The 14,150-nt window shown below is 44.8% G+C and overlaps 2 protein-coding genes across 9 annotated transcripts in view; one reads left to right on the top strand and one right to left on the bottom strand.

Moving 5' to 3' along the window:
- Positions 1–2,717: 2,717 nt before the first annotated feature.
- DEXI (Dexi homolog) lies at positions 2,718–12,318 on the bottom strand. Its single transcript, XM_035548961.2, has 2 exons — positions 11,702–12,318; positions 2,718–3,366 (listed from the first exon to the last, which is right to left on the bottom strand). The coding sequence occupies exon 1, from the start codon at positions 12,096–12,098 to the stop codon at positions 11,817–11,819; it is 282 nt and encodes a 93-aa protein (XP_035404854.1). The 5' UTR covers positions 12,099–12,318; the 3' UTR covers positions 2,718–3,366; positions 11,702–11,816.
- CLEC16A (C-type lectin domain containing 16A) overlaps positions 8,646–14,150 on the top strand; it is an 88,025-nt gene continuing 82,520 nt past the window's right edge. For 5 of the 8 annotated variants that reach the window (XR_004778989.2, XR_007708862.1, XM_035548957.2 and 2 more), the window contains exon 1: positions 13,052–13,132. Coding sequence is in view for 5 of the 8 variants with exons in the window: in XM_035548957.2 (XP_035404850.1) it covers positions 13,053–13,132 (80 nt within the window). In the remaining 3 variants the exon portion in view is untranslated. Of the gene's footprint in view, positions 8,752–12,951; positions 13,133–14,150 lie in introns of those variants that run through there. The other 3 variants (XM_035548955.2, XM_035548956.2, XM_035548954.1) reach the window with 3 other exon arrangements.

The raw sequence follows: 14,150 nt of genomic DNA on the forward strand, positions 1-14,150 counted from the left end.
TGTGGCCTGCTTTTACAGAGTTTGAAGAATTAGGCAATGATAGGAAGTAGCATATTTCAAAGTGCTAATGTATCCATTCTGCAGGCATCAGTGTTATGTGGACTGTACACCAGCCCTGCTGACTGCAATAGCAAAACAATTGTTTCCTCTTTTTTTTTCCTTCCTTCTTTTCTTGTACTTCAGCTCTGTGAGCATGAAGAGAATTTATAATTGTGCAGAGGCATTTGTCAGGACTTTCACTCTGGTTCCATGTCCAGATGTAGTCTGGAGACAGGAAAACAGTTGGATGGTAAAAGCTAGAAGTATTCAATATGCTACAGATAAGGAAGGGAGGCTTCTGTACTTCATTTTGCTAGCTCACTGTTAGCTCAACAACATCCTTGAAGTTTCTTTTGTTAGGAAGCACTGACAATGCTGACCAAGGACCTTTGCAAATGAAAATCTCTCAACTCCAAATGCTATGATGTGGTTCAAAAACAATCCCCAATCTAAACAGTTCAAAACTACAAACGATTTCTGCCGATCTGAACAGCCAGGAACCAGACATGGAAGCAATAGTACAAGAGAGCAAGGTAAAAAACACTATGGAGAATGTGATTGTAACTAGGAAATGGCATTCTTCTTCACTACTTGCTTGGGTCTTCAAATTCTAGCCAGAGCTGTGGAAAAATCTCATTCATATTCCCCCTCTTTAAAGCTGCTTGAATGGGAAGTAGTTCGAACTAAATTCAGTGTGGCATTCCCATCAGCCTGTGACACTCCAGTCATGCAGAGCTATGGTGAGCCCTTGTCTCAGCTTCCTCTAGCTAACCTTTGAATGACAAATGCACCTGTAGGGATATACTCTGCATCTAGGCTTCACTGTGACTGAATCTAAGAATACGCTAACATTACATAGGCAGCTGAATATTACAAGACTGTCTGGACTGCTAAAATGGTGTTGGGTATTCTACTATTCTCTTAGTGGGAGATGCGTGTTTATAGTGTACATATTGTAAATTCTGATGCAGTGTTTTGGTTGTTTTTATATGATTTTTTAAAAGTATTAATAAAAGTGAGTATTTCTTTTTACAGTAGCTTGCAGTAGTTATTGAAAATTATTTTGGTTTTTCTCTCTGAAACACTGGGAAAACACTGCTGGTTCTGAACATAGTAACACGTGAAGGGCTCCTGCGTTCTCTGTTAAAGGCAAGGAGTATGCAATGGAGTCAGCTTGGTCCTGCTCGCGCTTACCAGTTCAGTGGTCTGAAATGGAGAAATAATGCTTTCCTAACAGGCAATGGGATCTTGCATCACCAACTGGCAGGCTGTGCATCCAAACTAGAAGATACAAAAGTGCTGACTGAAGCTGCCTGCTAATAACAGCAAAAAAGTTGTTTTCATTGTTTCAGGCTTTTTGCAGTTACAAATTTTTAAATTAATCAAGGTTCAAAGTCTGGATGGATACTCTTGTGGCACAAAACTCATGGAAAATGCTTTTATCAATTGAGTGCCTTGTGTGTAGAACACTGAATTCACTGGCTACCCTAAAAAAGCTACTCTGATCAAATCTGTGTTCTAAAATCTCCTTTTAGGATGAGAAGAATGCTTATTTTGTCTCTTTATGCCCATATTCTTTTTGTTATATGTGAAGCTTTACTAAAATATAAGCCTTACGTTACGATGGTAGTCAGATCTACTTTCAGTCAAAGTACTTTTTCCCCATCGCTAAAATGTCTACAGCTCAGCTGTTCTGAGAAATCAGAAGTCTTGATCTTTGATTCAAAACCTCTGAAGTAACTTACTTGGTGGAATTTGTGTTCCTTGATCTGTGCATCATGTGGTGTAAGCCCAGTGCAGGGAATGATTACCGAGCAGTAGATACCGCAGTAAGCATAATGAAAAACTCAACCATGTTCTTGAGATGGCACACATGTGATCTGAAATACTTGGTGTAAGATGTCTCTGAACAGTATGAAGTCCTAAGTATATAGATGGCAGGCATGCTGCCTTCAGTAGCAAAATGCAGTATTCCTTGTGTTAGTACCACATGGGCACGTGAACACAAACTTTACAAGTCTTTAAACTTGGCAATTCTATTGCCCACATGGCAAGTTAGATCCCTAAATGTGTTCTTACATGTCAGAATATTGAGTCCTAAGTGACTTCACCCGTGAATTACAAGCCAGGGAATGCCTAGAACAAAGCACTTGTTTGCTTTAGGCTCCCAAAGTGCATCTAATAACCTATTTTGGAGAAAGCTATGTAATTTCATGGCAGTGCTTCACCTCTTGCAGGAGCAGCTGAAAAATGTGTTTGGGGGACTGTGCACAAATTTCTACTGTGCTAGGAGTTCAGAAATGCCATTCAAGCATTCATGATGTTCAAGCATCAAATGTTCTTCATACATCAACTTGGCTTAGCAACTGCACTGTTATGAAAACCAGACTTCTAAAATATACCAGTAAGATAAAAAACAGTACAATAGCTGCCCTCAATAATGTGTTTGTTGCTTGTTTGTTTGTTTGTTTTCCCCCAACACTACACGGTTCCTGGTGTTTCATTTCAGGTCTGATTTTTCAAGTAATTTTTCATGTAGCAGGATTGCCTGTATGCTGGCCATCTCAGTAACATGGAACTACTTCCAGGCACCTGTAGGAAAACTGCAATTTCCTGGAAAGCATATTTAAATTATTTGCTGTTCAAAGGGAAAAAGAACAACAACAACAAATGACTGCTTTCTTTTTCATGGAAAAGGTCAGTCTTTATTGTATTGCTTTCACATCTGTACATAGGAACATGAGCTTAAACAATCTGCAAAGTATCTGGTTAGACAATCTGACATATAAAATTCAGTCTCTGATCTATTTCAAAGCTCATGATTAAAATAAAATATCTTGCTAGCACAGTTTTTGCCATAATACTACCCTGAACAGAACCTCCTTGAAGCACGCCTGGATATATTCCCCTGAGAGAGCACTGATATGGAACTACTGGCTGGTCTAGTTTTCAATGTGCAATTGCAAAACTTGCTTAAGCAGTATGTAGAGTGTGTCCATTTGGATGACGCGGTATTTATTCAAAAGTTTATCAAATCTGAGTAACATCTTGATTTTCTGTTGTAAGAGAACATAGCTTATACTATTTGTTCACACAGTCCATCCCAGAATTACCTATGGAAGCCCAGTACTGTATGTGAATCACTGCAGGTAGTGCACACTCAAGAGGTAATGACCATGGGGAAAAAGTCACGGCTGACAAGGTCTGATAACAACTCTTCTTGTTGCCCCCTTGTCCTTCTTTTCATCTCTACATTTCAGAGTATAGTTTCTTTCCATAACTTGATCCATTAACCTGGTCATAATCCATTTCAGGTGTTTAATGAATCTGTTTAAAAAAGAACACATAACAAATACAGAGTAACCCTCTAGACCTGAACTGAACAGAGAAGTCACTGTGTATGTTAGATACAGCATGGTGCCATTTATTTCTTTAAATAATAATAATAATAATAAATCCAAATCTTTCATGACCATGGATAATAATTCTTTGAGAAGTAAGGGCCTGACTAACGTTTCAGTGAAATCAGTGTAACAGTTCCTGTTAAAGAGCACATCAGTCCTTAGCGTAATTTTAATGGAGGCATGAAGCTATTGGTGTGAGGGGTATGAGAACAAGCAGTCAACCACAGTCCATCAGGTCAATTAATAAGGGCTGCTCCTAGGAGAGCAACCAGCCTTGACATGCAGGGGGTAGACTATTTTATGCTAGGTTTGATATCACTTTACATATCTCTTACTAAAAACTGATTTTTGAATTGGCTATATCTTCTTAATGATGCTGTTCCTTAGATGGTATAATTGTTTTAATCACGTGCTGCTTACATTTGACGCAGCCTCTGATTTTGGTCGCTTTCTCTTTTTCTTTCTCTAGCGTCACTTTGTTCAAAGCGTTTTGGATCCACCAGTAAGCAATTTATAGAGTTAAGTAACATGTTGGGGTAACTTCTTGGACTAACTGACAAAAAAAATTGCTACTGTTTTGCTTTATCGCGGTGTACCTGATTTACCTTGACTGGTTCAAAGTATCTGACAGGTATTAAGAGGTGATTTTTACCATCATCAGAGCCTGAAAAAGCCTTCTTCGAGCCGAACCAGAGCTGTGGATGTGCTGGGCAGTGGTGACAGGACCCATTTGGTCCCGTGATCTTACAGGTGACTTTAACACAGAGCAGGATGGTGCAGCTCGGAGTGGGGATGGTTGTCTGGGGATGAGTCTTTGCTGAAGAAGAGTTTTGGGGGTACAGGAAACCGAGAGCAGGTCCCTGGCTGCCAGCAGTTCAGGAGGAGATCTGTGCTCTGCAGAACAAGTCTCTGGAAGGACAGCTCTTCCCTCCTTCCCCTGTTACAGATCTTATAGGTCTCCTGCACAGCATGTAAAGGCGGGGGACCCTACACAGTAAAGATGCTCGTCTGGTTGTAAAGTGAGAGTTTGTGGTACAAAGCTGTAGCTGGGGATCTTAATGGGCCTTCTAACAGATCTGCTTTACATCACAGAGCAGACCATGATCTATTCACAGATCATGGAGCTCTCTGAGTAGGCTCTCACTGGGCTGCAGGGCAAAACACAGCCTCTCTCCTGGTCACTTTCTGTGCTTGGCGTGGTGGCTCAGCAGATCATTTTGCCCTGCCAACCCAGTTCTCTGGCACACAGGTCCTGAGGCAGAAAGATTGCCATGAGTTCAGGTGCAGAAGACAAAGCAGACTCTGTGAGGAGTCTGAATGAAGAATGAAATGCAATTGTCACATGTTCCGGATGAGCATGGAGAGACTGAGGAACATGGTATCATTAACAAATTAATTACAGAAAGCTGTAAAGCAAACAGATTGACACAGTATTGGGAGAAAGGTTCTTTTATGGATTGAAAGCATATGAAAAGATTAGAAGTAAAGAACAGAGCTTGATAGGAAAGAAGTCAGTAGCAGGGTATGCCAGAGAACAGTTTTTATTCAACAACACCATTAGTGGGCCAGAGAAGACAATGAACAGAGAAACCTCCAAGACCGCAGAAAATAAGCTCTTTCAGATGTTCAGATGCTGATAGCAAAGAACCCCAGAAGGACCTCATGACATCGAGTGGGCAAAAGGCTGCAGGTGACTTTACTTAACTGTAATATAATGCAATTACAGATGAATATTTTGCACCTGCCTACATGATGCAGAAGTTGGAGCTGGCAATTACAACTAATCATCACTACTGACAAGACCCTGAAGTCCCTATCTCAGCAGTGGCACCTAAAAAAGCCACTGCTAAAAAACTTTGGGCATCATCATGAAGGGTACTGAGAACAACACAACAAGAGCCATATAAAGCCCTTGTGTGCCTACATCAGGAGCACTATGTGCGCTTCTGGTCCCTGTGTTTCAAGAAGTTGAGCAAAGAAGGTAAAGAGAAGAACATCTGAAAAGACTGAGGGAAGGGAGGGAGCAGCTCACCTCAGTCTTAAGAGGTAGAGAGAAGGAATTGGAAAACAGTTGCTAAAGGGCTGGGCAGCAGTGTGCCCTCTAACATCCCTGGTTCTTCCATTGTGGAGTATGAAAAGTACAAAGGGAACAGGCTGCAGATTTCGGTCATATTTATGTGTGGTCTCAAATGGCAACTCCTGCTAGTGTCAGAGCCAGAACACGAGGCTGGGTGATTTTGGTCTGACTCATCACAGCATTTCCTATGTTCCTGTTTGCCACCTAGTAGATACCAAGACAGGAACACAAACCACTTCTGTGTCCATGAGGTTCTTTTATCAAATGTTTATCAGCTGCAGCACCCTGCTAACAGTAATCATATATTCTCAATATCCTTATTTATTGTCCATATTTCTTAAACTAAGGGGAAACAGCTGTTCTAATGGGTTACTCACTTGAAGTTTATCTATCACTTTCCAAACTGAACTAAAACCAGCAGATAGTTCAGACATTGTTAGTGTTCTGCATTGTGGATCGAAACCTAGGCTGACTTAAAAATAGCACAGCAAAATGTATTGGGCCTCCAAAGCAAAGCATAAAGCTAACTGAAGTTTCAAATAATGCCGTAGGGCTGCTAGTCCCAGACAGTAATTTGTAGTGGCAGATATTAAATGGTGTGTGAATGATACAATTGACCAGGATATTCAATCTTGCCTTTCTATTCAGCCAATTAGAAGCCTGTCCTTCAAATTTCATGTGAACCTAATTCTTAACAGAAAATTTCCAAGATTTCCCCAAAAATGGAAAATGAAAAGGTTAGCAAATCTTTTTTCAAATTTCAGATCCAACAGCTTAAAAACACTTGTAAGCATTTAATGATGCAGCTGTTAGAGCACAACTCCAGCATTAAAAGAAGAAACTCAGTCATGTATTTTTGCCAATTCCATCTCTGAAGTTATTGTTCACGATTTGGGCTGGACCAAAGGAAACGCAGTGACTCTGTTCTGCATCCTGACATTGTCTGCCATCTATTTCCTGACTTTCCAAAAGAGCGTGTTTCCGATACCACCGCCTATTTGTGCTATACGGCCTGAGCAAGCCTCGGCTCTTTTCTTCTGGCCCTTCAAAGAGTAGTCTTACTTCAAAGAGTAAATAGTCTTAGTTCACTTACTACAGCTTTACACAGCAATAAATCGTTTGTGCATATGATTATTTTCCATTATATCTGTACTTTCCATATATGGGTCCCATTAGTCTCTGCCCATTTTATCACGGTTGGATGGAGTGTACAACTCTCCCAGAAGAAGAATGAGGTTCTCTGCCTGCTGAACAGAACATGAGCAACCACAACCCTCTTCTCCATGTGCTGTGCCAAAGGAGAAAAATGCTGTTTAGCAATAGGGAAGAGATGCCCTTCCTGGGCTGTAGGGAAGTTCATCAGTGCCTTCCCCATAGCAGGTGACAAAACTGATGCTTCTCAGTGCCCATCTCCAGCACTAAGAGTGAATTGGTTGGTCCACAGCAAAAGAAGAGTCTGAGCACTGGGACTTCTCCCAGCCACTGGTTGCAGCTGAATTGTTCCTCCCCATTTCCACTGGTCCCACTCCACTCAAAACCCTTCTACCAAGCCTCGAAAGGGCAGGTTCTTAATCCCCTAATATCCAGCAGATGGTGAAGTTTCTACTGATACTTCTGGGATTCTTGACAGAACGTTCACCTCTTACAATAAAGAACTCTTACAGAAGATCTATACACTACTCTACACAAAGAGAGTGTGGTTTGTAAATTAAATAACCAAATTTGTGCCAGATTTTCCTCAATAGTTTCATACGCCCGAAGAAGATATTGATCTTCCTGCATTAAAGTCTCAGCTCTACAACTTTTCCAAAAGTTTTAAGTTTGATTCTGTGAAGAATTTCAATACAGTTGCTAGCTCTTCTTAATGAATGAAATCAGATCTCATACCAGGCTTGAAAACTAGACAGAACATATATAGAAATATTTTTGTGTCCTCAGAGAGTATCATTCAAATTCTTCAGATATTTTTTCCCAAGTTTGTGGCCAGACAAAACACTCGAGCTTGCATAACTGGAAAGAGAAAGACAATATCAAAGTTTCCCTGAAGAAACTGAAAGACATAGCTATTTCTGTGCACTATCTAATTCTTTGGGACACTTGTACTCTGTATTAATTAGAATCATTATGAGGGAAGAAAGACAAAGAGTTGGAATGGCCAAGTATACATCCTAAACTTCTCTAAACAAATTATTCTTCTGTTTTAGGATTGCTAGTTGCCATCTGACTAATAGCATTTTGCTGGTTCCCTGGAGGAAACAAACATGAAGAACTATATTGAATTCATTTTTTAATTCCTTTGACAGCTTAAAACTAGTAACTGGATATCACCCGCTATTAAAGCAAGCTGATTAAACTTCATTTTGTAGGGGAGAACTAAAGAAATGAGATTTTAAAAAATTCTTTAAAATCACCTGTGGCTGGGGGTTTTAACAAATTAAATACTCAGACCTTAAGTATTTCTATCTTAAGCTAAATGCCTCTTATTTTTCTGTGCCTTATTTTAATTCGTGTTATTAACAGTAGCTGCTGGAAAACTTTACAAAAAAATCTGCCTGCTCTCTTGCATTATATAACCAAAGGCATTTGATAGAAAATCACTTAGGACTGTGCCTGGCTGTGGTTAACGAGGTTGAATGGTTAGTTCATTAGTTAACCATGATTTTGTCTTCCTTCCATCTAGGATGGAACTCCTGTTAAGAATAGCTGGAGTACAATAGACTTTACAACAGAGCTGCCAGGCAAGTCTGAGCATTCCACTTCTGTTAATTTTAGTAATGCCTAGGAGTTTAAAACATACAGTTCTAAAAATTCCAGCTATTGCTCTTAAACCTGTCATTACTATAACTGATAACAAAATGGACAAATTGTGCGTATCATGAAGTCAATGAGTCACTTTTTTTTTCCACATGAAGATTTCTACAAATAAGGGAAGAACATCGTGAAAAATTAAAAGGAAAAAAAAATCACTGCTCATTATTTTTAGAATTCCAAATCAGGAGGTGGGTTCTAATGCATTTATGCGCATCTTAGCACTGCTAGTGATAATGTTCTTCTGATCTGTTCCTTTATGTGGCATTCTGTTTTAGAAACGGAACAGAGGCACAAGTGTGTTAAGCTCACAGAAGCCACCAGTGGAGACCCAGGAAGCTGCTTCTTTCCCTCTCCGCTGGGCCGTACTGCCTCTTACAGCTGCTGAGCCTTCATTTCCAATTGGCACTATTTGATCAGCTAGTGAGTACAGCTATTTCTTTGACTAATTCAGGATTTACATGCTGGCAAAGAGCAGAAGTGCTGAGTCACAAGCTTTTGAGTGCTGGATTCTGCTCACCAAAGGCATACGTCATAATTCACCTTGATAAATCCAGTATTTCCTATTTGGTTTTCATTATTGATTATTCTTGCTCATTTTCTTTCTGATTAGAGTACTTTGTGATGAGTCACATCTGATTTTAAAACAGTAGAAAGAGAACAGTCATACGATCTTATTCCAGGAGACTTCAAATATAATGAAGAATCTGGCACGCTCAAGCTAAAACAGGAGATGACATGAGTAAGCTCAATTCTGCTGAGCTTACACAGATAGAATTCTCCATTTGAATAGGACAGGAAGCTTCTTCGAGCTGCTTAGTTGTCTATCTTCAACCTCTGCCACCAATTATGCTTAGAACGTGAACAGAATTTTGCTCCTTTTGGGTTTATTCTGCTGAGGTTTTCAATGCAAGAGAGCAAAGCTTTTCTGATCCATGTGTTCTTTTAAATCTAAATAAGCCTTTCCACACTGTGCAGAATTGCCTCTTGCGGTTTCCTCCCTTTGTCGCTCTGTTCGTGCATGCCACTCACCTCCTGGGTGGAAGGCAGCACTTTCTAAAAGCAAGGAGCACACTTGCAAGGTTTCAGCTAGGGCTAATCATAGCTTTTTAGTTGTTCTCGATAATCACTGGTGAGTCACATGAAGAACACTCCTCTTACAGTTTATGCAATGAGTGATGCCTATATATTTTTCATCTCTGCTGATAAAACTGAGACCCACTCTTCCTGCAGTGTCTGATGAATCCTCAGCACTTCTGGGTCGAAGCAAACAGGGCAAGCCTCCCTAAGCCCATGGCTTAACATGGGGAACTGGTGGTGACAAATGCCGCAGAGCTGTGACAAACCCTGTAACCAGGATATTAACACAAATTCCTTTCCATGGTGACGTGCTGAGGCTTTGCCTTGTGGCTAAATAATTATGTAATTTGTGGCCTGGTTGCTGAACATATAATTAAATATATAAATAGATGAAGTGCAGCAATAGCATGTTTTTTGCTCTCTAATAATTGATCTAACTTAAAAGATTTGTGATTTGATTCTCAATGGAAACAACAATCTAACATGCCAAATTCCAATCCAAAGGTCAAGGCTGCAGTTAGTCCTTGTGCAGAGCTCCATCAGCTCAAGATGGGGCATGGGCTAAGGCTTACTTCTGAGCTCTGTGAAGACATTTGCATTTCCACATATGGAGGTGACATTGTTTTACAATGAGAATATCGAGTACTTTGCAGAGCTTCTTTCCTATTAATGTGAAGGCAAATTTTAAGATGCCCGTATACATGCATTGAACAGAATTGTGCTCAGATCCTGTGCTCTATTGAACTATGTAGCAGGAAAAATCCACTGAGTAAGCTTTTATGTGTGTTGTTCTCCTTAGGTCTTCCTGAAAACTATATGCAGCTCATCATAACAAACCCTAGTCAGCATAAAAGTGATCCCTTAATCCCTTACTAATTGTTAGTATTTTTAATTAATTTTTAATATTTTTAATTAGATTACATTGGAGTTTTAAGATCTGGGGTTTGGGAAAACATATTTTTGGGGAGCAAAGGGTAAGGACTTTTTGCACCAAAGATTTTGCTTATATTTCCATCATTATGAATTTCTTTCCTGGAAGACAGGAGATACTGGTTTGAAGGATACTTAGGAAGACTTTTGATTTGCGTTGTCTGTGTTCTGAGCCTGTATGTTATATGCCCAACTGAAAAGGGAGAGGAGGAGACAGCCACAAGAAGTAGCCAACAGTGTCGTGCAGGGAGTTCAGTTCTGCTACAGATCTTCGGGGCTGCCAAAAATTATTCTAACCCAGTAGTCCAGGATGGACCACCAAATGTGCGTACATAGACTTTTATTTGTAAATTTGTATTTCTTCAGTAGCAGCACAGATCTGTTCTCCCCATGCCACACACACGTTTCTCATGCTCCCACTTGCCTTTGACCAAGCTTTGCTCAGCTGTGTTTGTGCAATCAATATTAATCCAACACCACCAATTTCCATTTTATATGTTCTAAACTATTGACCAAAAACTGCTACTGTTGCTTTATATGGAATCTTAACAGAAATATTTAGGAAGATAGTTTTAACCTGTATGATGGACAGTATTACAGAAGTGGTTTTGTTTTGTTTTTAAATTGGAAGACTGATAAAAATAGCTTGATGTCAGATGGTATTTGTATAATATGTTCACCAAGGTTATGTCTGCAACCTTAGAACAGAATTTCCTATTTCCCTATTTTCAAACAGAAAGTTAAAAAGGTATCCTAAACTGATTTTCAAACTTACAGCCAATATTTTGCTAAGAAATTATACTGGCAGATTTGCTAACACATTTTTATTTAAACCGTGAATGTTTTCATTAACATACACTTGGCACAGAGCGTCCCAGCTGGAAATACTGGTTCTCTTCCCAACTGCATTTCAGTGGTTTAAAACGCCAAAATCCTTACAACGTTCCCAGGCTTCCAGCATCGCTCAGAAGTACAGAACAAATTGATCAAGCAAACCCTGGGGCCGCGATAAACGTGAGAACGGTCAGCTGGGTGGTTTCTTGTTATCTAAGTGCAGTTATTAAAGGGCGGCTATTTAAAATGTATTTATGAGCAGTGTGTGACCTCCGGTGTATGGGTAAATATTGCCCTGCGTTATCACTTCCATTCGGCGCTGCTCTAAGACCCGATTAGCGAAGTTGTTGCCCGGCTGCAAACCCCACACGGGCAGCAAGAGCCCCGGGGACGAGCAGCAGCCCCCCGGGACGAACAGCCCCGGCCCCCCGCCCGCTCCGCGCACCCGGCAGGGCGGCGGGGCTGTTCCCTGTGCCCGGCCCGGCCCCGGGAGCCCGGCTGCCGAGAGGAGCCGGCGGCAGTGACTTACTTGCCCTGCGAGCCCTCCGTTTGCTGCCGGCTCCCCGGCGGCGTCCCGAAGGGCAGAGGCCGCTCGGGTGGAGCGGGGGCATCCCTGGAAGCCTGCTCCGCAGCCGCCCCGGGCGTCACTCCAGGTAGCCGTCAAAGACATCCAGCTCGCCGTCCGTCTCGTAGAGCACGGAGCCCGGCTCGGAGAGCACTCCCAGGTCCAGCAGAGCCTGGTCCACGTCCTCGGGCAGGAAGACGATGCCCACGTTGAGGACGATGTACTCCATCAGGAAGGCATAGTACAGGATCAGCACGTTGACGAAGAACAAGCCCACGTAGAACATATAGGGCAGCGCCAGCAGCGCATGGAAGGCCCAGGACTCCAGCGCATCCAGCCGTGCCGACACGGCGGCGGGCATGCAGCTGCGGGGGGCCGCGCTCCGCAGCCTCGCCGGGGGACGAAGGGGGCGAAACGCCGGGGGCGAAACGCCGGGGCCGGAGCCCGGTGCGGACCCCGCTGAGAGGCCGAGCCCGGCGCACCCGGCTTGAGCGCGGTGCCGCAGCCCCGCCGCTGGCAGGAGGCGCTCCAGGGGCAGCCCCGGCCCCGCTGCCGCAGTCCCGCCGCGCCGCCCGCCCTCCCGCTTGGCGGCACGGCTCGGCTCGGCTCGGCACGGCACGGCGGGCGCGCTCCCGTGCGCGGGGCCGAGCCCCTGCCCGCCGACACGGCCCGGCCCCGGCGCTGCCGCTCCCGGGGGCCGAGGGACGCCCCCGCCGCCCCCATCCCCCAGCGGCGCGGAGCGAGGCGCTGCCGTTCGTCAGCAGGGCTCTGCTGGTATCAAAGCGCGATCAAAAACACCACTGCCAACTTTTTTTTTAACTAGATTTATTTTTTTTTCAACTATTTAAGGAATTCAACTGACGCGGATCTCCCCCAGTCAGCTGCCACTAACGCTCCCACTCCCCTTGTCCCGTTTTGAACCAGGCGGCGTGTAAGCCTAGGCGGGCGGTGCGGACCAAAAGCCCTCGGCGGAGGGCACGGCGCTGCCGGCCTCGCTAGCCCCATCTCCCTTCCCGTGCCACCCGGTGCCCGAGCCGGCTTTCCCCTGTCCCTCGCGGCCCGCCCGCCGTGAGGAGACGCCAGCGTCGAGCCCCTCACGCGTAATGGCGAAGGAGCAACCCTCGGCGCGGCGCGCTGCCTGCTGGGAGTTGAAGTCCCCGCTGCGCCGCCGGGCGCTGGGGGCGAGGCCTCGCTTCCCGGCGTGCCCCGGCCGCGCGTGCGCCCTGCCGGCCCTGCCGTGCGCCGGGGGCCCCGCGGCACCCGCCCCCCGTGCCCGCCGCGCCATGGAGCCCTAGGGGCCGCCGCCGCAGCCGCCATGTTCGGCCGCTCCCGCAGCTGGGTGGGCGGCGGGCACGGGAAGGCCGCCCGCAGCATCCACTCCTTGGACCACCTCAAGTGAGAGCGGGGGGCTGGGAGGGCCGGGGGTGCCCCCCGGTTGTGAGGGGCGGCGGGGCGGGAGGCGGCCGGGCTGCTTTGCTCAGGAGCTGGCAGCGGGGCTGTCCGTCTTCGCCCCCAGATCCCCTCAGGGCAGGCGCGGTTCCGTGCTGGGAGGTCGGGATCGTGTCCGCGACGTGTGTGGCTTCGGTCCTGCTAACCCCACGGTCTCCTTCTGCAGAGTGACAGGAGCAATAAGCAAGAAATCTGTGGTGCTTCCTGAGACAGCCGTTGGCCTGCGGGGGTCCGGGGCCCGGCCTGGTGCTGTGGGGCCTGGGGAGCGAGCATCTGGCAGCTGTGAAGCTGTTGGGCTGGGGCATGGTAACGCTGGTCTCTGGAGCCCGGTATCCTGGCGTTATTGGTGTCTGCAGAACGGGTGGGAGAGCGTTTTCTGGCTCTGCCGCTGGAGAGGTGGAAGGGCGGCAAGGGATGAAGCAGTTTTCAAGTCACTGATCTGTTCTGAGGGGTCTGGTGCTGGGAGAATAATGAGGTCTGCTGTAATAGCTTCTCGTTCTACTGAGCGAGGGAAGATGAGCATTGAGAGGGGAAGCTTTTTCTAAATGAAATTGCAGCGAATGCAGAGCTCTTTGAGAAATGTGTAGCTGGTAGTTTTCGATGATTAGTCAGAGTACAAGGGGATTTGAATGGGCTCTGACACTAAAGAGCAGGATACACTTACACAGGGTTTGGATCTCGCAATTACTTTATCAAGGCGATGTATGGATTCTGGTCCTTATCTCTAAACTGGAGATTTGTGCAAAACCAGCAAGACTAAACTGGACTCTAGCAGACTCTAAACAGGACTCTAGCAGAGACAGGGAAATGAAGTCCATAAATACAAGGCAGTGTAGCTGATGAGGCAGTAGCACTGCAGGAAGTAATGTTGAAGGCATGGTAGGTCATACGGAGAAGTCAGTGACTGGCATTGTGAGGAAAAGCCGTGTTCACACATAAACGCAGGAGTGTTCTAATTAATGTA

This window comes from Cygnus atratus, chromosome 15 (assembly GCF_013377495.2).
Source record: "Cygnus atratus isolate AKBS03 ecotype Queensland, Australia chromosome 15, CAtr_DNAZoo_HiC_assembly, whole genome shotgun sequence".
Taxonomy (NCBI): Eukaryota; Metazoa; Chordata; class Aves; order Anseriformes; family Anatidae; genus Cygnus; species Cygnus atratus.

What these genes read in the sequence shown, in the direction of transcription:
- DEXI (XM_035548961.2), bottom strand. Translation starts at nt 12,098, where the DNA reads ATGCCCGCCGCCGTGTCGGCACGGCTGGATGCGCTGGAGTCCTGGGCC.